This window comes from Lithobates pipiens, unplaced genomic scaffold, assembly GCF_037356315.1.
Source record: "Lithobates pipiens isolate NorthernLeopardFrog02 unplaced genomic scaffold, aLitPip1_a1.2 Scaffold_8, whole genome shotgun sequence".
In the NCBI taxonomy this organism is placed as follows: Eukaryota; Metazoa; Chordata; class Amphibia; order Anura; family Ranidae; genus Lithobates; species Lithobates pipiens.
The window spans coordinates 344,468,167-344,492,465 of NW_027507903.1; the positions used below are offsets into that span (position 1 = coordinate 344,468,167).

At 43.7% G+C, this 24,299-nt stretch overlaps 1 protein-coding gene across 1 annotated transcript in view; it reads right to left on the bottom strand.

Annotated features, from left to right (window-relative positions):
• Nucleotides 1-19,651, bottom strand: part of LOC143962561 (uncharacterized) — a 65,665-nt gene extending 46,014 nt beyond the window's left edge. Inside the window, exons 1-2 of the mRNA XM_077471827.1 lie at nt 19,235-19,651; nt 15,948-15,992 (exon numbers count right to left, since the gene is read on the bottom strand). Coding sequence (XP_077327953.1) covers nt 15,948-15,992; nt 19,235-19,360 — 171 coding nt within the window. The 5' untranslated portion in view covers nt 19,361-19,651. The remainder of the gene's footprint in view (nt 1-15,947; nt 15,993-19,234) is intronic.
• Nucleotides 19,652-24,299: the final 4,648 nt, after the last annotated feature.

The following is a 24,299-nucleotide window of genomic DNA, read 5'->3' on the forward strand; positions in this document are numbered from 1 at the left end:
GGTGAGGTGAATATCACGGTGTATACTGCGGTCAGGGCACGCAGACAATAACAAGAAAACAGCAGAGTTAAAGGGGTATATACAGATGTATACTGTGCTGTGCTGGAGGCACACACAACTTCCAATAACTCCCGCAGATGCCAATCGGGCCCAAATAGAGAACAGCTATGTAGGTGGATAATAGCGGTATGTACTGGGTACAGAGCAGGCACACAGCACGCACTATCTCCTGAGTGACACTACTGACTGCAAGCTCTATTGTTAAAGATGGACCACTAGCTATATAGGTGAGGTGAATATCACGGTGTATACTGCGGTCAGGGCACGCAGACAATAACAAGAAAACAGCAGAGTTAAAGGGGTATATACAGATGTATACTGTGCTGTGCTGGAGGCACACACAACTTCCAATAACTCCCGCAGATGCCAATCGGGCCCAAATAGAGAACAGCTATGTAGGTGGATAATAGCGGTATGTACTGGGTACAGAGCAGGCACACAGCACGCACTATCTCCTGAGTGACACTACTGACTGCAAGCTCTATTGTTAAAGATGGACCACTAGCTATATAGGTGAGGTGAATATCACGGTGTATAGTGCGGTCAGGGCACGCAGACAATAACAAGAAAACAGCAGAGTTAAAGGGGTATATACAGATGTATACTGTGCTGTGCTGGAGGCACACACAACTTCCAATAACTCCCGCAGATGCCAATCGGGCCCAAATAGAGAACAGCTATGTAGGTGGATAATAGCGGTATGTACTGGGTACAGAGCAGGCACACAGCACGCACTATCTCCTGAGTGACACTACTGACTGCAAGCTCTATTGTTAAAGATGGACCACTAGCTATATAGGTGAGGTGAATATCACGGTGTATACTGCGGTCAGGGCACGCAGACAATAACCAGAAAACAGCAGAGTTAAAGGGGTATATACAGATGTATACTGTGCTGTGCTGGAGGCACACACAACTTCCAATAACTCCAGCAAATGACAATCGGGCTCAAATAGAGAACAGCTATGTAGGTGTATATAGTGGTATGTACTGGGTACAGAGCACGCAGACAGCACGCACTAACACTACTGACTGCAAGCTCTATTATTAAAGCTAGATCACTAGCTATATAGGTGAGGTGAATATAGTGGTGTATACTGCGGTCAGGGCACAGACAGTAACCACTACACAAGAGCAAAATAGTAAATCAGCCAAAAACGATTGGTGTGTAACTGTGTTGAAGGTACACAGAACACCCACTGCTTCAGATGCTAACAAACACTACACGAGGCCGCCTGAAAGGCAGCTTTATATAGTGTGGGGCGTGCACTACACAGCCTGAGCTATGATTGGCCACAGGCAGGATGCCTGTGGCCAACCATTGCTCTCCTCGCTACTGGCGCTGCGATTGGCCAAGCATGCGGGGTCACAGTGCATGCTTGGCCAATCGTGAGACAGCAATGCATTGCGCCATCGCAATGCATTGTGGGCCACACGAATTTTGCCGCGAACGGCCCAAACGTTCGGAATTCGGCGAACGCACGAACGACCGATGTTCGAGTCGAACATGCGTTCGACTCGAACACGAAGCTCATCCCTACTGACAAGGCTGCAATAACACTGAACAAGGCTGCAGATGGATGGGCAAGGCTGCAGATGGACACTGATAAGGCTGCATTGATGGGCATTTAGATGTAAGTTTTTTCCTTAAACTTCCCTCCTAAGTTTTTTTTCCTTAAAATTCCCTCCTGAACTTGGGGTGCGTGTTATACGCTGATAAATACGGTAATGTGTAGAAGGTAGGGCCCAAAAGTGACTCAAGCCCAGGGGCCCCCACCACCCTAAGTCCTGCCCTGACCGCAGCACACGAGACTCTCTGAAAAGACTGCCGTAGCCCCTGGTAAGCCGGACCAGAAACGAGGCAGGGGGAACAAAGCATCCGTTCATCTTCCTCGTAGCATCCGCAACCCGGAAGTGACCACAGAGACGTGCCGTCATACGAAAGACTACGACCACAAGGGAGGAGGCAAAGGAGGGCAGGCTTTATGCAGCCTGACTCCTCCTACAAACCCAGGCTGTGGTCAGCCTTACCTTAGTGTACTCACTCAGAGACAGGAGAGAGAAGGGGGAGACTTCAGTCACAGACAGGGATGCATGGTGAGCTCATTCACTCCTTGGCAGTCAGAACCTCTCATCAGATGTATCTAAGGCTGCTGGACTTTCAATTTCCCACCCCCAATTTCATTTTTTGAGCCACAGCACCAGGGATTGGAGTGTGGGCAGACAGAGGGGTAGGGGCAAGTGGAAGAAGTGCAGATCAAGCCCTTTCTCCTCTCCAGTGTGTGTGTGTGTATGGGGGCGGGGGGGGGGGGGGATTGTTAGTGCTGGCTTTGGGCAGAGTGAAAGAGTGGAACACATATTCTCGGTTTACACAACTGCAGCCAGCAACCCTGCAGGGAAGCCATTGTCCCAAGGGCGTCGGGAGGGGATGGCTGGGGGGTGCTGAAGCCCCCGAATGTGACCCCAAAAAGCCCTGAGTCTCAGGCATGCAGCTCTCCATTGTTAGCCCTGAGTGGCGAGCGCCGGGACCGATCTGATTCCAAGCACCGCTGAGTGTGACTGAGTGTGGCCGAGTGCGGCCGAGTGCATAGCAGGTCCCACCTTCTGGAGTTTGCAACACCTATGAGGGACGTCCCACTGGTCCAATGCTGGGAACCGTGGGACGTGTGACATTCATCATAGGCGCTGCAGGCTCCAGAAGGTGGAAATTACAATGCGGCCGCCGCGCCACATCTCTGCTCGGCACTCGGGTGAGCTGCTCTCCTCTCCTCCTCGGCTCTTCCTCTGACTACTGACTGACTGACTGCCTGGCTGCTGTGACACCGCACACCATGGCTGAGATGAGGTAGGTCAGACAGTGTATGTAAATGTCAGTGTATGTGGGTCAGGCAGGTCAGTGTAGGTAGGCCACTACCGTCAGTGTATGTAGATCAGTGTAGGTAGGTCAGTGTATGTAGGTCAGTGAATGTAAATGTCAGTGTACGTAAATGTCAGTGTATGTAGGTCAGGCAAGTCAGTGTAAGTAGTTCAGTGTAGGTAGGTCATTGTAGATAGGTCACTGTATGTAGGTCACTACCATCAGTGTATGTAGGTCAGTGTATGTAGGTCACTACCATCAGTGTATGTAGGTCAGTGTATGTAGGCGACTACCATCAGTGTATGTAGGTCAGGTAGGTCAGTGTATGTATATCAGGTAGGTCAGTGTATGTAGGTCTGGTAGGGCACAGCCCAGCCAAAAAAAAAGCCTGCGTCATGTACAAGGTGCAAAAGGGAAACCTTTACCAGGGACTGTGCAGTTATTTTTTTTTTCTGCTGCCTCATATATTACAACCCTTGGGTCTGCTGCAGAGCTGACAGACAACTGAAGCAAAACAACAAATTATCCACACAAAACGTAACAGGCGGAGGACAAAATAGATGGCATTCAGGCATGTCACAGATGGGATGAGCAAAACAGACAGCTTTTGCTTCGTCAACATATCGGAAAAATTACATCATTTTAGCTAACTGCATTGGAGTAAATAGCTAAAATGGTGGTTTAGGGGTACAATGAGCTTTATAATAGCACATATTGACATGGTGATTCTATGTCACGGTTGATAAAAATTCACATCGCAACAATATTAGAAATTAAATGAATTTTCCACAAATTGTTCCCAGTGCACGTTTTACATAAACCTATACATATATTAAAACCAACATATCATCAACACTTCAAATTTCAATAAAAAGGTAAAACTCTTAGTTAGAGTTCCTCAATTAGCTCATAAAACGCCCATAAAACGCCCAAAAAAACGCCTGAAAAATGCCCACCGAGCAAAATCCCATTCATTTCAATGGCCCATGTTTACATCTGAGCGTATTGTTACCTGAAGCAAAACACCTGAAAAATGTTCTAAGCTCAAAAAAGAACATGAGCTTCTTTGGGGCAGATTATAGGCGCTTTTCTGCCTTTTATATTGGTGACCTGAACAAAATTGCAGCAAAAACGCGTCAAAATCGTGGTAAAGTGCAGTAAAAAATGCGCAACTTTGAAACGATCAGGTGTGAATGCAGCCTCAATTTAGGAGAGGTTTATGTGTAGAATATAGGAAAATTAAATTGTGTGGAATATTTTTTATTTTTTTTTATTTATTAAAAAATCTGTGCTCGGGGCAAAGTGATTAACATCAATCAGCAGCTGACACTACACCCTGATACCAGGCATTTGACAGAGAATATAATGCAGTGCAGCGCTCAAGATAAAAAATTATTTTTATAAGAATAATGTTAACTGTAATCAATATCCAGTGAGGCTTAAAAAGATCACTAAAAATAGGATGAAAAAGTAAATACACTTGTGACTTTAAAAGTAAAAGAAAGAAGTGTCCAGAAGAGTAATCATTATTAGGGATGGGTGAACGGTTTGGCCCAAGCATAAGTTCGGGCCGAACTTTAGCTGTTCAAACGTTCGATGGACAGCCGAACAAACGGGTAGTTCAACCATTTGCTCGGCCCCCCGAACCGGACACAATGCATTGCGGTGCTGAAAAGTGCATTGCAAGCCCTGATTGTCTAAAGCAGTGAAAGCTTCAGCCAATCAGGGTGCAGAGCACTGTCAGAGTCATGATTGGACACTGTCATCATAAATGTATCCAATCATGGCTCATTCCCGCCCCACAGTATAAAAGTATTCTTTCAATGGCAGCCATTTTAAGTGTGATTTTGGTGCGGAGAGAGATAGAACAGGGCTCTGTTCAGTGCTATTAGTTAGTGTGCTATACTGTTTTATTTTGCTTCAGTTGTCAGTGTAGAATATTAGTTTAGTGCCAGTCTAAGGATAGTGTGAGTGTAGTGAGGAGGACCATCATTCAGCTTTGCATAATGTGTAGCTAGAGTAGGGACAGCTCAGATAGTTTCACTGTAGTGTTGTGAGACCGTGTCAGTAATATTGATATTAGTGTATAGCTAGAGTAGGGAAAGTTCAGATATCGTCAGTGTAGTTGAACACATCTATTTGATTGCGTTACTGCCAGTTAAACGCCATTTACTTCTGTGTGTGTTACTGCCAGTTTAACGCATACTGGTTTGTGTGCATTACTGCCAGTTTAACGCCATATAGTTCTGTGTGCATTACTGCCAGTTTAACGTCATATAGTTTTGTGCGTTACTGCCAGTTTAACACCATATAGTTTTGTGTGCGTCACTGCCAGTTTAACGCCATATAGTTTTGCGTGCTTTAGTGCCTGTTTAATGCCATATAGTTTTGTGTGCGTTACTTCTAGTTTAACGCCATATTGTTTCACGTGTGTTACTGCCAGTTTAATGCCATATCGTTTTGCGTGCATTACTGCCAGTTTAACGCCATATAGTTTTGCGTGTGTTACTGCCAGTTTAACGCCATATAGTTTTGTGTGCATTACTGCCAGTTTAACACCATATAGTTCTGTGTGTGTTACTGCCAGTTTAACGCCATATAGTTTTGCGTGCGTTACTGCCAGTTTAATGCCATATTGTTTTGTGTGCATAACTGCCAGTTTAACGCCATATAGTTTTGCGCGGGTTACTGCCAGTTTAATACCATATCGTTTTGCGTGCGTTACTGCCAGTTTAACACCATATCATTTTGTGTGTTACTGGCAGTTTAACGCCATATAGTTTTGTGTGCGTTACTGCCAGTTTAACGCTATATAGTTCTGTGTGTGTTACTGCCAGTTTAACGCCATATAGTTTTGTGCATTACTGCCAGTTTAACCCTATATAGTTCTGTGTGCGTTACTGCCAGTTTAATGCCATATAGATTTGCGTGCATTACTGCCAGTTTAATGTCATATAGTTTTGTGTGCTTTAATGCCAGTTTAATGCCATATCGTTTTGCGTGAATTACTGCCAGTTTAACACCATATAGTTCTGTGTGTGTTACTGCCAGTTTAACGCCATATAGTTTTGCGTGCGTTATTGCCAGTTTAATGCCATATTGTTTTGTGTGCATAACTGCCAGTTTAACGCCATATAGTTTTGCGCGGGTTACTGCCAGTTTAATACCATATCGTTTTGCATGCGTTACTGCCAGTTTAACGCCATATCATTTTGTGTGTTACTGGCAGTTTAACGCCATATAGTTTTGTGTGCGTTACTGCCAGTTTAACGCTATATAGTTCTGTGTGTGTTACTGCCAGTTTAACGCCATATAGTTTTGTGCATTACTGCCAGTTTAACCCTATATAGTTCTGTGTGCGTTACTGCCAGTTTAATGTCATATAGATTTGCGTGCATTACTGCCAGTTTAATGTCATATAGTTTTGTGTGCTTTAATGCCAGTTTAATGCCATATCGTTTTGCGTGAATTACTGCCAGTATAACACCATATAGTTCTGTGTGTGTTACTGAAAGGTTTAACGCCATATAGTTTTGCGTGCGTTATTGCCAGTTTAATGCCATATTGTTTTGTGTGCATAACTGCCAGTTTAACGCCATATAGTTTTGCGCGGGTTACTGCCAGTTTAATACCATATCGTTTTGCGTGCGTTACTGCCAGTTTAACGCCATATCATTTTGTGTGTTACTGGCAGTTTAACGCCGTATAGTTTTGTGTGCGTTACTGCCAGTTTAACGCTATATAGTTCTGTGTGTGTTACTGCCAGTTTAACGCCATATAGTTTTGTGCATTACTGCCAGTTTAACCCTATATAGTTCTGTGTGCGTTACTGCCAGTTTAATGCCATATAGATTTGCGTGCATTACTGCCAGTTTAATGTCATATAGTTTTGTGTGCTTTAATGCCAGTTTAATGCCATATCGTTTTGCGTGAATTACTGCCAGTTTAACGCCATATAGTTCTGTGTGTCACTGTACGTTTGGCACATTATATTACGGTATATTATATTGTATCCGTGGAATGTGTCTGTGTAGCTTGAGTACTAAAATTAAAGTGCACCAAACACCTCTATACATAGATTAAGTGCATCTACGTACAGATTTCAACTTCTTCTTTACATTTGCTTATAAGCACCGCCCCCTCCATCCCAATAATGTCTGGGTGGACAACAAGGAGAGGCAGATGTTCCCTTGGCACTGTAAGGGAGCCAGCACAAATGTGTCCACAGGCAAAGGTGGATGTGGTGGTCAGTGCTCAGGCAGGGCATCATTTCCTCTGTTTAGTGAGTTTGCCCATGCTATCCAGCCACAACATGCAGAGGAGGTGGTGGACTGGCTTTGGAAACCTTCCTCAACCTCCTCATCCTCAGTCAGCTGAGTTATTCGACCACAGTGTCAGCCACATCCACCTTGATGATGCCCAGCCATTACTGGATTCAGATGTTGGTTCTGAGGTTGAGGATTACAGGAACATGAGCCTAGAGAGAGGGAGGAACACTGGTAGACAAATTGGCATTCATGTTCCCCAAGCTGCAGCATATTGCCAAATTGTCTCCAGTGGTAATTGTGACAGACTCTTCCGGGACAAAGGCTTTTGGAGAGGACTGAATGCAAGCCTCTTACATTGCAATTTTGGACCCTGGCATTTGGGGGAACAGTGCTCTTTTTGAGCTGTATGCCTGGGGACCCTTGAGGTGGTGTTATTTTAGATTCAGGTCCATGTTGCCCAAGACACACAGACTCTGGGGACCCTGTATTGGCAATATTAAAAATAGTGACTGATTCATAATGTTGTGGCTCATAGAAGATGCTGATGTCATCAACTCCAGCCACCTGTCTGTTGTCTGTTATAATGTGTTTATTGTGAATTGTTGTTTATGTTAATTAACTCTGCTATTGTGAGAAGGTTTTCTTGGATTTGCCCAAAGACTATTCTTGGTTGTTAATTCTGAACAATACATGATCATTGAAAGAGCTGATCACATTGACCTCCGGAGACGGACTGTCTGGTCACCTAGGCCATCTTAAGTGCTGTGTTAATTAACATGCTAATTATATAATTGTCTTTTGAGCTGTTGCTAGAGGGGAGGGGGGGAGTACCCATGAGCCAGCCCTACCTCGTTATCTAACCCCTTGTGTTAAAAGTGTATAAAAAGGCTGTATTCTGTCCAATAAATCATTCAAGATTCTACAGAGGGCCGTCAACGAGTACCTGTGCCAGTATGGCACGACGACAGGCTCAGGCCGCCTCTGTTTTTTTTCCCCACGCCAATGGCTGATCATTGGCTGACCATTAAGGATACATGGACTGTATTGTCACCATATGAGGAGGCCACAAGGATGGTGAGCAGTGACGCATGCATGATTCATGCATGCATCAGTGACACAATCCCTGTTGTGTCCCTGCTGGAACAGAGTCTGCGTGGCATTATGGACAGAGCACTGCAGGCAGAGCAGTAGGAGGAAGAGGAGGACTTCCTTTCTTCTCAAGGCCCATTTTATCCAGACACCATCATTCCTATGTCACAGAACATCCAGGAGGAGAGAGGGGAGGAGGATAAAAAGGAGGATTCTGGTACTTTCATAGGCTTCGGAGAAGAGGAAGGCACAAGTTAATCTGTCTGTAAGCTATGCCTTTCCAACCCCTGGACCCTTGGGAGTAGTACGTGGCTGGGAGGAGGAAGTTCCAGATGCTGTCAGTGACGTCTGCTTCTCAAGCCTTGGCAAATTTGAGGTGCATGGGCAACCTCATGCTTCAAAGCCTTTTGCACCTATTACTTCTATCCAAAGTCAAAGAGACACCAGAATGTATCCAAAAAATCTCTAATCTTGCACTACATTGTGGCCTCATCATACACAGTTGCTCCCCAGTTGTTGCTGAGCAAAATAAAGGTAGCTTGCAGGGAAATTGTAATTTTTTGGCTTTATAAACGCAATTATTGCTGCAGCAGATTCTATACATGGTACAGATCTGGCATTTTACAGGTAGACTAAGGGGACCCCCCAGGCACTATATTGGAAGGAATTTTTCATTTTTATACTTTCACTTTAAAAATCAAAAAATCATTGCTCATTTAACCACTTGCAGACCGGACCATTTTGCTGGTCAAAGACCAGACCACTTTTTGCTATTCAGCACTGCGTCTCTTTAACTGACAATTGCGCGGTCGTGCGACGTGGCTCCCAAACAAAATTGACGTCCTTTTTTTCCTACAAATAGAGCTTTCTTTTGGTGGTATTTGATCACCCCTGCGGTTTTTATTTTTTGCGCTATAAACAAAAATAGAGCGACAATTGTGAAAAAAACACATTATTTTTTACTTTTTGTTATAATAAATATCCCCCAAAAATATATATAAATTTTTTTTCCCCTCAGTTTAGGCCGATACGTATTCTTCTACATATTTTTGGTAAAAAAAATCACAATAAGCGATTATTGATATTATTAGCGTTTACAAAATAGGGATAGTTTTATAGCATTTTTATTAATAATTTTTTTTTTTTTTTTTTTACTAGTAATGGCGGTGATCAGCGATTTTTATTGTGACTGCGACATTGTGGGGGACCCATTGGACATTTTTGACACATTTTTGGGACCATTGTCATTTATACAGTAATCACTACTATATAAATGCAGTGATTCCTGTGTAAATGACACTGGCAGTGAAGGGGTTAACCAGTGGGTGGCAGTGTAGGGGTTAAGTGTTCCTAGGGGTGTGTTACTAACTGTGGGGGGGTTGGGCTTTCATTTAGTGAACACTGATCTCTGCTCCAATCACATGGAGCAGAGATCAGCGTCACTAGTTGCTAGGCAGAATGGAGAAATGCTGTTTACACGGCATTTCCTCCATTCAGCCGTCCCGTGAGACGATCGCGGGGATGCCCGGCGGCGCGCTCCCGATGGCAGGGCGTCATTGAATATTGGACGTACCTGTACGCCAATATGCCTGCCCGTGCCATTCTGTCGACGTACATCGTCGTGCGCTGGTCGGGAACCGGTTAAAAATGACATTTTTCACAAACTTTTTTTTTTATTGATACATGTCCCCCAGGGCAGGACCCAGACCCCTATAACCATTGTGTACCCAATTACTTGCAAATACGCCTTCAAAATGGGCACTTTGGATTTTTGATGTTTGGGTCCCATTGACTTTAATGGGGTTCATTATTGGGGTCCGAACTGAACAGGGGTCCGTTCGGCCCATCCCTAGTCGGTAACACTGCCCCAAGGGGACAAAAAGAATCAGCCACCAATGTGAAAGGGAAGGAAAGCAGAAAGACTTGGACCAGAAGCCCATCAATCGACTTGGGTACAACCAGCATGATGGTTTTTTACATGCAAATATTGTGAGCGGCTACTAAGGATGAGCCGAACACCCCTCGGTTTGGTTCGCACCAGAACCTGCGAACAGACCTAAACTTCGTGTGAACTTTAGAACTCTATTAAAGTCTATGGGACTCGAATGTTCAAAAGCTAAAGTGCTAATTTTAAGGCTAATATGCAAGTTACTGTCCTAAAAAGTGTTTGGGGACCTGGGTCCTGCCCCAGGGGACATGTATCAATGCAAAAAAAGTTTTAAAAACTGCCGTTTTTTCGGGAACAGTGATTTTAATAATGATTAAAGTGAAACAATAAAAGTGTAATATTCCTTTAAATTTCGTACGTGGGGGGTGTCTATAGCATGCCTGTGAAGGGGCACATGTTTCCTGTGCTTAGAACTGTCCCTGCACAAAGTGTAATTTCTGCAGAAAAATAAGTCATTTAAAATCACTCACGGCTATAATGAATTGTCGGCTCCCGTAATACAGAGAACAATCATTGATAAAAAAAAAAGCGTGGGGTTCCCCCAAATTCAATTACCAGGCCCTTCAGGTCTGGTATGGATATTAAGGAGAACCCTGCATCAAATTTAAAAAAAAATTGACATGGGGTCCCCCTAAAAATCCATAGCAGACCCTTTATCCGAGCACGCAACCTGGCAGGCCACAGGAAAAGAGGGGGGGCGAGAGAGCGCCCCCTCCTGAACCGTACCAGGCCACATGCCCTCAACATTGGGAGGATGCTTTGGGGTCCCTACCAAAGCACCATGTCCCCATGTTGATGGGGACAAGAGCCTCCTCCCCACAACCCTGGCCGGTGGTTGTGGGGGTCTACCATTTCACAAAGACAGTGTAAAAAATTGTTAAATAACACAAACACACTTTTGAAAAATTCCTTTATTAAAAATAAAAAAAATAAAAAAAAGATTCCAGCGGTGGTAATCCACTCTTGCTATACAGCGACGCATGATCATCTCTCTGGGGTCCAGTGATGGCTGATCTGATCCAGCGACGGGTGGTTTCTCAGTCCAGCACAGTCTATCCATGCATCCTCTGTCTCCACTGTCAGAGACACTGCGGGGATCCCGGCGGCTTGACGTTTTTTATATGAGGAGGGCGGGGCCACCCGTCACCTGACCCTGCCCCCTCATGATGCTAGTGGGGGAAGACGAGCTTCCCCAATGACGTATGGGTGACCCCGCTCCCTCTGATGTAACGGAAACCTGCGTTACATCAGAGGGGACGGGGTCAGGTGACGGGTGGCCCCGCCCTCCTCATATAAGAAACGTCAGGCCGTCGGGATCCCCACAGTGTCTCCGACAGTGGAGACAGAGGATGCATGGATGGACTGCGCTGGACTGAGAAATCACCCGTCGCTGGATCAGATCAGCCATCGCTGGACCCCGGAGAGATGATCATCTGTCGCTGGATAGCAAGAGTGGATTACCACCGCTGGAATCTTTTTTTTTTTTTTTTTTTTTTTAATAAAGGAATTTTTCAAAAGTGTGTTTGTCTTATTTAACTATTTTTTACACTTTATTTGTGAAATGGTAGGGGTACTTTTGTACCCCCTTACCATTTCAAACAGGGGGGGGCGGGATCTGGGGGTTCCCTTATTAAAGGGGGCTTCCAGATTCTGATAAGCCCCCCGCCCGCAGACCCCCACAACCACCGGCCAGGGTTGTGGGGATGAGTCCCTTGTCCCCATCAACATGGGGACATGGTGCTTTGGGGGGGACCCCAAAGCATCCTCCCAATGTTGAAGGCATGTGGCCTGGTACGGTTCGGGGGGGGGGGGCGCTCTCTCGTCCCCCCCTCTTTTCCTGCGGCCTGCCAGGTTGCGTGCTCGGATAAAGGGTCTGGTATGGATATTTAGGGGGACCCCCACATCAATTTTTTTTTAATTTGATGCGGGGTTCCCCTTAATATCCATACCAGACCTGTAGGGTCTGGTATGGATATTTAGGGGGAACCCCACGTCAATTTTTTTTAAATTTGACCCGGTGTCCCTTAATATCCATACCAGACCTGATGGGCTTGGTAATTGAATTTGGGGGAACCCCACGCTTTTTTTTTATTTTTTATCAATGACTTTCAATGAGTGTTCTCTGTTAATACGGCAATTCATTATAGACGCGAGTGATTTTAAATGACTTTTTTTTCTACAGAAATTACACTTTGTGCAGGGACAGTTCTAAGCATGGGAAACATGCGCCCCTTCACAGGCATACTATAGACACCCCCCAGGTACGAAATTTAAAGGAATATTACACTTTTATTGTTTCACTTTAATCATTATTAAAATCACTGCTCCCGAAAAAACTGCCATTTTTAAAACTTTTTTTTGCATTGAACCATGTCCCCTGGGGCAGGACCCAGGTCATCAAACACTTTTTAGGACAGTAACTTGCATATTAGCCTTTAAAATTAGCACTTTAGATGTCTCCCATAGACTTGTACAGGGTGTTCTGCTGCTTTTCGAATTTGCTGCGAACACCCCAAATTGTTCACTGTTCGCCGAATAGGCGAACAGACAATGTTCGAGTCGAACATGAGTTTGACTCGAACTCGAAGCTCATCCTTGGCGGCTACAGCCACTAACAATAATCACTATGTTTTCCTGGCAGGCACGGCTCCCCGCACTGCCCCCCCCACCGGGAGAACACAATTGCAGTCAAGAAAATCCCATCATCTATGGCCTGCCATAGTCTTTCTTACTTTTTCAGAAATCCCCCTCAGTGCTTGCAGAGTCCTAAAGGGGCTGCTTACTCTATTTTAAGGACTCAACAAGCATATAATAAAGGAATTTGTCTTTTTGAGTTGCTCTGAATAGCAGATCTAATTACAGCCTTTTCATAGAAGTGTAATAAGCTAACTTGGCAAAGGTCGTGAAGAACCAGCTCGAGTGCAACCTGCTGACTGCAGGTTGTACTACAACCTATTCACATGCAATATTTCAAATGTTAAAAATATGGAATGTTCCTAGATATATGTTTTAAATAAATTCCCTCTCACTTTCTGTCACAGTAACAATGTTTTCACTATACAGGAAGTGAGGAAATATTATCAGCAGTTAAAAATAAAAAGCTATAACAGCAGAAATTCACCAGCAATAAAATTTGTTAATTTTCAGATTTTTATTCATCACATGAGTTTCATCACAGCATACAGTATCTCACAAAAGTGAGTACACTCCTCACATTTTTGTAAATATTTTATTATATCTTTTCATATGACAACACTGAAGAAATTACACTTTGCTGCAATGTAAAGTAGTGAGTGTACAGCATGTATAACAATGTAGATTTGCTGTCCCCTCAAAATAACTCAACACGCGGCCATTAATGTCTAAACTACTGGCAACAAAGGTGAATACAACCCTAAGTGAAAATGTCAGAATTGGGCCCAATTAGTCAATTTTCCTTACTAGTGTCATGGGACTTGTTCATGTTACAAGGTCTCAGGTGTGAATGGGGAGCAGGCGTGTTAAATTTGGTGTTATCGTTCTCACTCTCTGATACTGGTCACTGGAAGTTCAACATGGCACCTCATGGCAAAGAACTCTGAGGATCTGAAAAAAAGAATTGCAGCTCTACATAAAGATGGCCTAGGCAATAAGAAGATTGCCAAGACCCTGAAACTGAGCTGCAGCACGGTGGCCAAGACTATACAGCTGTTTAACAGGACAGGTTCCACTCAGAAAAGGCCTCGCCATGGTCGACCAAAGAAGTTGAGTGCACATGCTCAGCGTCATATCCAGAGGTTGTCTTTGGGAAATAGATGTATAAGTGCTGCGAGCATTGCTGCAGAGGTTGGAGGCGTGGGGGGGGGGGGGGGGGGGCAGCCTGTCAGTGCTAAGACCATACACCGCACACTGCAACAAATTGGTCTGCATGGCTTTCGTCCCAGAAGGAAGAATCTTCTAAAGATGATGCACAAGAAAGCCTGCAAACAGTTTACTGAAGACAAGCAGACTAAGGACATGTATTAGTGAAACCATGTCCTGTGGTCTGATGAGACCAAGATAAACTTATTTGGTTCAGATGGTGTCAAGCGTGAGTGGCGGCAACAAGGTGAGGAGTACAAAGACAAGTGTGTCTTGCATACAGTTGAGCATGGCGGTGGGAGTGTCACGGTCTGGGCTGCATGAGTACTGCCGGCACTGGGGAGCTACAGTTCATTGAGGGAACCTTGAATTCCAACATGTACTGCGACATACTTAATCAGAGCATGATCCCCTCCCTTTGGAGACTGGGCCGCAGGGAAGTATTCCAACATGATAACGACCCCAAACACACCTCCAATATGACCACTACCTTGCTAAAGAAGCTGAGGGTAAAGGTGATGGACTGGCCAAGCATGTCTCTAGACCTAAACCCTATTTAGCATCTGTGGGACATCCTCAAACGGAAGGTGGAGGAGCGTAAGGTCTCTAACATCCACCAGCTCCCTGATGTCGTCATGGAGGAGTGGAAGAGGACTCCGGTGGCATCCTGTGAAGCTCTGGTGAACTTCATGCCCAAGAGGGTTAAGGAAATGCTGTAAAATAATGGTGGTCACAGAAAATATTGACACTTTGCACCCAATCTGGACATTTTCACTTAGGGGTATACTCACTTTTGTTGCCAGAATTAGACATTAGTGGCTGTGTGTTGAGTTATTTTGAGGGAACAGCAAATTTACACCGTTATATAAGCTCTACACTCACTACTTTACATTGTAGCAAAGTGTCATTTCTTCAGTGTTGTCATATGAAAAGGTATAATACAATATTTACAAAAATGTGAGGGGTGTACTCACTTTTGTGAGATATTGTAGATTGTGAGTTTAAAAATAATGTTCTCTTAACCTTCGGTTTAAATATTTTGATTTGATCATTTAAAAATTGTACAGGTGTATCCAGTAATCACAATAAAAACTATTTTGCGGCGTCCTGGATTCGAAGGGTGGAGGACGTTAGTAAACTAGAGGACCTGGTGCTATCTGGGAGGCAACAACAGGAAAGATTTAAAACCACGTGGGCTCTCTGGCATCAGTTTATTCTCTCCCCTGAAGGAGTTTCCCTGAGGACCCTGTGAGATAGTTTGCAACCTGGTCCAAGTATATGACGTGGTGTTCCGGAATCAACCAGATCTCTCCCCCCCTTCCCCCCCCCCCTTTCTTTTTTTTTTTTTTCTTCTTTCTCCCCTCTCTCTCCCCCAGCCTTCCCCGGCCTTTCTCCCTTGTGTGTCCTTGTCCCCTTTACTGTTAGACTCTGACCTCGGATGTTCGATTGTTTACCGGGGCAATGGGGTTCTGGTGTGGGGAAGAGGGGGGAGGCGGCTCAGAATTAGGCGTCTAGTGAGTCCATGGTTGCTTCGCGCAGTGCTTCGGCCCACATGGGCTGTGGTAGCCGGAATGATGATGAACGTGACCTTACAAGAACTCATGTTAATTTGAGATGTACTGTATGTAAGTTATGTCTGCTTCCCCCTCTATCTCCCTGTATCGAACTTACTGGGCACTTTCCCTTCCTTCCCCCCATGTACCCCAACTGTATGTCTATGTTATATGTGCGCCCAGGTTGGGCATTGTTTAAATAAATAAAGTCTATATTTGAAAAAAAAAATATTTTGCACAATCCTCTTATGTTACTGTAAATTTTATTTTTGTTTTTCCTTTACCATTACAGGTGTGGTGTGTTTGTATTATCATAAGTTTCATTGTCTTACCCGATTTTCATTCAGAGAATGTACCAGTTGCCCTGAGCAATTCAGCTACAAAAAAAACAAAAAAAAAAAACAAACATGAATATTTAGATTTTTTTAATGACACTAAATGGCCAGTCCAGCAGAGATACAGGTGAGTTCATTGAAAATTGTAAAATTTGTATTTTCACCCCATTGAACTGATATACTAAGTTAGGGCATCAGTTTAAATAGAAAAAGTCACATAAGTAGTGTGAATGAGTGATCCTAATTCATTAAGTCTGTATAAGCTACATCCATTAGAATAAGTAAACCCAGTGTTTCATATTCTTGATATGTGCCTGCTGTACCATGTACTTGTATGAGAAAGTATCCTGTCCTCTTTGAATTGCTTCCTTTGTATGAAATACCTGGTGTTCCTGCCAGTCCCTCTGCTTTCCTATCAAAAACTGACCACACTAGGGATGAGAGAACAGCCTGATCAGTACTCTAGCAGTGCTGAGAACACAGCATGCTATCCTCTAATGATAAGACTTATCCTGACATGCCCCCCCCCCCCCCACGCACAGCCATTCACCATGGGAAGATTAGTGTAATGCCGTTTCTCTTCCCATAGGTCTCTGAGATCCTTATGCAGCTGAAAACAAAAGGTATGTGGTCCCTCATGAAAAACGGGGGAAGAGAGATATTTATAGTGTTTTTTTTACATCTATACACAAATGTTTTGCCTTTCATTTCTATTTTAAACCGAATAGGTTGTTTTATACAGTAAGGGTTTACATACACTTTAAAGTGATACAAAAGTCTTTTTTTTTTGTTTAAAAATATCAAACATCCCAGATCCTTCTCTTCTCAGGTCCATCGCCAGAACTCTTGACCCCTCCCTCTTACCGAATGCCCCCACAGCATGTAGCTTGCTATGGGGACACCCGAGCCGAGCTGCTGCCCTATGTGTCCATTCAGACACGGAGCCGCGGCTTGGCTCTGTCCCCTCTCTCTCCTCATTGGCTCTCTGAATTTGATTGACAGCACTGGGAACCAATGGCACCTGCTATGTATTTCAACCATCAGGGGAGAGAGTCCCAGACAGCCGAGTCTCTTGAGGAACATCGCTGGATCAAGCTGGGGCTCAGGTAAGTTTTAGGGGGGGCTGAGGAGGGTTACTGCACATAGATTTTTTTTTTTGTTTTAATGCATACAATCCATTAAGATAAAAACACTTCTACCTTCAGAACCACTTTAGGAACAAGATCTTGTTGTCAAATGCACATAGACACGCTATATTCAATTTAAGATGACCAAGTCCTTTAACCTAGCCACGCATGCAACAATCTAACTGTGCAGCAGCTGCCCCAGCACCCCCCAATACTTACGTGAGCCCATCTCTATCCAGCGCTGTGCATCGTGCCTTGTCCGTCCGGGACTCTCCCTCCTGCTTGACTGAGACATTGGCTTCCGCTGTTGTCAATCAAAGTCAGTTAGCCAATCAGGAGAGAGAGGGGGCGGGGCATAACTAGGACTCCATGTCTGAATGGTCACAGGGAGCTTTGACTCGGCTCAGGTGCTCCCATAGCAAGCTGCTTTCTGTGGGGGCACTTAACAGGAGGGAGGAGCCAGAAGTGCCGAAGAGGGACCCAAGAAGAGGAGGATCCAGGCTGCTCTGTGCAAAACCACTACACAGAGCCGGTAAGTATAACATGAGCTTTCTAATTGTCCAGGCGGCTGTGGAAGGAAGAGGGGGGCCGAACTTCCGAGAGATGGTGGCGGCCGTGGAAGGAAGTGGGGAAGGGGGCCTGTCGAAAACAAATGGGGCACTGGAGTGGGGAAGGAGACGAATATGTGGAAGTTCCACTTTTGGGTGGAACTCCACTTTAATGCATAAAATGCATTCAAATAATAAAAAAAAAAAACCTTCTGACTTTATAACCCCTTTAAAATCTCTGTTAGGAACCCATAATGATGCAGAAAAAACAATTATTTCCTTCTGTACATGTTTATTTTATTTTTGCATTCTCTTTGTAGTTAGCCTTATTTGACTTCATAACCATTAAAGACCTGTAACTATTAAAACCAATTGTAGCAAGTCAATATCTGTTTCATGAGCTGATGCTCCGTGCAGTAGGAATATAAACAAAAGCAAAGGTCTCTGTTGGAATTGGTTTAGAAAAAAAGCTTGCTCCCATAGTATAGCTTTATGTTTTAACTACTGGGAGATTTAATTTTATTCTGCAAGGGTGGAACCCCCTTTTTAAACCGTTAACTGTCAGTAGATATAAATAGATAACTATATAGATATAGATATATATAACTAGATCAGGGTTTCTCAACCAGAGTTCCTCCAGAAGTTGCTAGGGGTTCCTTGAGCAATGAGCAATGTCTGCCTCTCAGATAAGTTTCCACTGACACCATTGATCTTTTAAGCTATCTGTAAGGGGTAATTCTTTCCAATGACCACAGGTGTATGGAGCATCCTTCCCAATGACCATCACACCAATGTATCAGGAGTTGTAGATATAATAATTTTTAGCGGGGGTTCCCTGAGACTGGAAAGTTATTTGGAGGGTTCCTTTGTGATTAAAAGATTGAGAAACCCTGATCTAGATATATATTTTTTCCTTATACCCTAGTCAGGCTGAAGTCAGTGTGACAAGCCTGGGTTCACACAGGAACGGGTGGGAAATCTCATGTGATTTGGACAGGAATCGCACCAAATTCCTGTTCAAATCACATGTGATTTTTTTTGCAGTGCGATGTGAGCCCATTCATTTTCCATTTCAGGTATCGGAGCATTTGCACTAGTGCGCTCATGCACATACTTAGTATTGTCAGAAGATTTGAACCCAGTTATTAATGCCATCATTTTTAACACACTAAAATAATTTCATAATAAATCTATAGCCTGGTGATCTGTTCATGAAGGTCCTTGTTTAGCTAATTCCTGTTATAGGCTGACAAAACCCTGCCCCTGTCTACCAACTGATCTTTCGCCCTAATGTGCCTTCAGTGGAGACCACGAGTGGCCGCACCAACTCATTCAGAGCCATCGGGAATCCTGTCCTGATTCATACAACTTCCTCCGAAGCTCATGGATGTAGAAAGGGATTAGCTACAAGGAGACTAGAGTAGATCAACAGTAGTGTATGATGCAGTGTTTTAGCAAACAAAATATCATCTGGTTAGGGTTTACATTTACTTCAATTCTGAAACATCTATAATATAATGGGTTAGGTAAAACCCATTTAATTTACTAATGATCAGGTTGAAAGTGAGAAGGAAAAATGCTATAAAATGTATACCATGCAGCATCTTACCTTATCCTTCTTATCCTTCAACGTTTCCAAGTCTTCAATAATTTTTTCAATTTCTAAGTTAGGGAATGCCATAGAACAGTCCGAAATAAGACAGAGTAGACTGAGGATCTTCAGTAGATTACACATAGCACACAAGAAATAGGTTTGCTATTTTCTGATGCGGTGCCAAGTTGTCTTGATTGTTTTTCATTTTGGTGTGAGTTTTATATCCACTCTGTAAACTTAAGGGGAGGTAAAGATTGTAAGATAATTTGAAATTAAGAGCTTAATACTACATAACTGATAATAGATCTTTGAAAGAAAAAAAACAGACATGTTATAGCAAACCACCCTGGGCATTTGTGGTGGCCAAGAAAATAAAGCTGTAGGAAGCACTTGTGAGTATGCTGAGTGTACATAAAACTTATGATAAGAACGTTGCTCTGTTCTATTTTTTTTCTTTTAAAGTGAAATATTCGACACTTAACAAAGACACTGAATAATATGTCATGGCAGTAAGAACTTTAGCACATTTTAACATTTCATAGAATATTTTCAGTATTACGCACAATGAGTAACTTGTATGTAAATCATCTTCTGAGGAATGCAAAATACCTGGAAATGATCAACTATTACTTAATAATCATGGACCGCAACATAATGAATTCATCCATTCTTAAATCAGCTTGTATTTAGTTTTTTCCAGACTAATTAAAAAAATATATATTTAGCAAAGGCTAACCTTCTTTTCCTGGGACACCGACAGCCATGAAATTTAGGGAAGACAGGGTTTTTAACTCACTCTATCACTTCCTTACTCTGTCAAAAGTTAAAAACTACTTTCCTGGTGCCTCCATGGCAGCATACCAGTGATAACTCCGCCCCAGAGTCCTCCCCTCAGGATAGTTACTAGCTTATAAAAAGGAAACCCATATCCCCCCCTAGCATTCTCCTTTTTTTTCCTCATACCTGATGGATAGTTTTGTATGTGTTCTTACCTCTGCCTGGCGCAGCTTCCGTCTGGGTTCTGGCCTCTCCCAGACGCAGTTCCCTGTCTTGGGTTGCTAACAGCACTGAAAAGAGGGGAGCCCCTTCTGAGGGTCTTTTGGGGCAGCAGCAACAGCTTCCTAACAGGGGCTTCAGTTCTGCAGACAGGCTATGCTGGTCTTTGAAGGCAGGTAGGGGCTCTTTCTGAGTCTATTTTCCTTTGCTTACCTTTTCCCCTCCCCCCTCTCCATTTAAAGGGGTTGTAAAGGTAAATTTTTTATTTTCTACATAGGTTCCTTTAAGCTAGTGCATTGTTGGTTCACTTACCTTTTCCTTTGATTTCCCTTCTAAATGTTTTTTTGCTTTGTCTGAATATCTCACTTCCTGTTTCTCCTCAGTAAACTTCTCACCATCATCCGAGCTGGTGGTTAGTCAGCCAGAACAGCTTACTGAACAGCTTACTGGGGAGGAACAGGAAGTGAGAAATTCAGACAAAGAAAACAAAAGAAAAAAAACATTTAGAAGGGAAATCGAAGGAAAAGATAAGTGAACCAACAATGCACTAGCTTATAGGAACCTATGTAGAAAATAAAAAAATTACCTTTACAACCCCTTTAAGCTCAAACAAGCTAAAGGTGGCAGGCTCTGATAAAATTGTCCTACCTGAGAGTGCTCCTGCAACTCTACCATTTCAACTTAGTAAGTGGTCTATTCCTTACCTTACTCAGAGATGTATGTGGGTAGGTGTGTATATAGGTGTATATGTATATATGTGTATATATGTGTTTAATTTATCTAATTTAATTGAGTGATTAAACCTTTGTGTAGTTTGTATACTTTGGTATCCGGTAAGGATTAGTCAATATGTTTGTGAATGTACATATATGTATATATGTATACCTATATAATTCTAGGGAATATGGGGTCTTTGGGGAGTATTTCCATTTTTCGCTTGCAGTTAGTTAAAAATATGTATATAGTTTATGTATGTGTGTGCGTGTGTGTATATATATATATATATATATATATATATATATATATGTATGTATATGTATCTCATCTGTAATAAAGAAAAATAATATATATAAAAAAAGAAATTCGTAGAATTAGATAATGACATTTTTTTAGGAGCCTTTTTATTCTTTCCTGTCCATTCTTTTAGCTTCTATTTCAGTCGCCTTTTCCGCCCTTACTTGCCTTCACAATTATGAGCCAGCCGCCATTTGACCAAGACCCTCGCTTTCTTAGGAAAGGGCACATACATACTTTATAAAAAAAAAAAAAGAAGAAGAAAGGAATTAGACTAAAAGAGTGCCTTGGGCTGTTACTCTAGTTTCAGCCCTATACACCAGAACACGTCTAATCAGACTTCTGGCCACCAAAATGGACGCTCCAGTCCAAGCTCAAGACACAGCCGTTCGTCTAGCTCTCATCATCAGTCTAAAGGTCATCCTCCAAAAGGCAGCAGTCAAGCAGCCCATCTAGACGAGAGATCAAAGAGTGTAGGGCATGTGGAGCGACGCCTTTACCAGATAAACATATCGGACAAAATTGCGTGCAGGGTTATGCGATTCAGGGGACCGAAGTTGAGCAGGTCACAGACCTTATTAAAAGAGTAGTCAAAGACTCCTTAACTGAACTAATGCAGCTGAACCCCTCTCCGCAGGGTTCCTCTGGCGGGAGTTATACGTTCCTGGCCCTTTCTTTTGCAGCCCCTGCAGGCGCTACATCAAGCCCACCTATCCGAGCAGGAGACAAAAGTGACTCGGAGGACTCCATAGATGAATCGGATCCGTATGGATTCAATTTTTTCGCTAGCGCAACCAGTTGTATTGGTGGTTAACCACTTGCTTACTGGGCACTTAAACCCCCCTCAGTCCCAGACCAATTTTCAGCTTTCAGCGCTGATGCACTTTGAATGACAATTGCGCGGGCATACAACACTGTACCCAAATGAAATTTTTATCATTTTTTTCCCACAAATAGAGCTTTCTTTTGGTGGTATTTAATTACAGCTGGGAGTTTTATTTTTTGCTAAACAAACAAAAAAAGATGCAAAAAAAAAAAAAAATCATGTTTAATAGTTTGTTATAAAATTTTGCAAACAGGTCATTTTTCTCCTTCATTGAAGTGCGCTGATGAGGCGGCACTGATAGGCTGCACTGGTGGGCACTGATAGGCTGCATTGGTGGGCACTGATAGGCTGCATTGGTGGGCACTGATAGGCTGCACTGGTGGGCACTGATAGGCATAGTTAAGGCGGCACTAATAGGCACAGATAAGGCGGCACCGATGGGCACAGATAAGGCGGCACTGATGGGCAAAGATGGGCACAGATAAGATGGCACAGATGGGTGGCACGGATGGGTGGCACTAAGGGGCACTGATAGGTACCACTGATAGATGGGACTGATGGGCACTGATAGGTGGCACTGATAGGTGGCTCTGATAGGTGGCACTGCTGGGCACTTATGGGCACTGGTAGATGACAATGATGGGCAAAGATATGTGGCACTGGGGTGCAGCACCTTAGTTGAGGCAGATTGTGGGCACTGCTGGGTGGCACTGTGGGCACTGCTGGGTGGCACTATGGGCACTGCTGGGTGGCACTGACAGGGGGGGACACATTTTTTATTGATGTGGCAAAGCAGGGGGCAGGTGGGCACTGGCAGGGGGCAGGTGGGCACTGGCAGGAGTGGCCGTGATTGGGACTGATGTCCCGATCACGGCCGCCGGTGATCGGCTCTTTTTTTTCTCCTCAAGCTGTCAGCGCGAGGAGGAATAATAGCCGATTACCGGCTCAGTTGTATCACATGATCAGCTGTCATTGGCTGACAGCTGATCACGTGATAAGGGGTCGGTATCGACCCCTTGCTCGGATCGGTGATCAGGCGAGTCTCATAGACTCGCCAATCACAGAGCGCGCCGCGCGCGCCCCTCAGGGGGCGCGCAGGCCGCTCGTGCACGGGACGATGTCAATAGACGTAGTCCTGGCAAAGGAGATCCGCGCTGTAGCCGTCATTCGGCTATAGCGTGGGTCTCAAGTGGTTAAACAAGCCATTGGTTAGGAAGAAGCAGTAGAGCCTCCAAAAAATAATAAAAAAATAAAAATAAAAAAGGAGCTGAGGTGGGGGGGGATCTGTGCCTCCAACTCACCATGGGCCAGTTGCCGTTTGCTGCGTTTGCTGCCGGGGATGGTAGATATGTTGGTTAATTTCCTTTGAAAGCACCTTTTGTACTGTATCTATTCCCCTCTATACAGAGTGTGGTTTATTATATCTATACATTTTATATCTATACATTTTACAGGAATCTGTCGCATCTACTCCTGATGAGTGGAGATACATCCACGAAATGCGTCGAGCTACATTGGATGCTACAGCGATATCTATTACGCCCTAACGTTGATACCTACATTAATTCAGTACATTTACGTTTATATTATGCCATTATAGACATAGGTACCGGATATGTCGCCCTGAGGCACTTTTAGGCAATGCTGTTGCTCTACATACTACTTATTGTTTATACATGCTTCTTGATTTGATGTGTTTTTACATACACCTTGATGTTTTCATAAACATATATTGTGCCAAATAATTGTACATGTATGTATGTATATATATGAATTTACTCTGTATTATACATTACTATGAATTCAATTAAATTATTTTTTTACCTTGACCTCCACACTCCAGCCGCTTCATTCAAAGTCCCAACTTCCTTTCTATTTTGACTTCAGAAGTTATATCCTCTGGCGGATTCGGATGCGGATTTCCTGGACACTCCTCCGGTAGTTGACGTGGCGGAAGAATATTACCCTTCCTATGGAAGATTCAGCTTCCTTTAGGGACCCATTGGATAGACGAATAGATGCGGACCTGAAGAAGGCCTACCAGTTGGCTGGCGGAGCCTGCAGAGCATCAGTGGCCCTGGCTTCAGTCTCCAATGTGGTCAAAGTGTGGACGGAGAATATCAAGGAGGCTATTTGAGAAGATGTCCCCAAAGATATTATTAAAGCTTTGGATGAGCTTAAAATATCGGCAGATTTTATTGGAGAGGCTGCAATAGACACCATGAGATATTCAGCCAGGGCAAT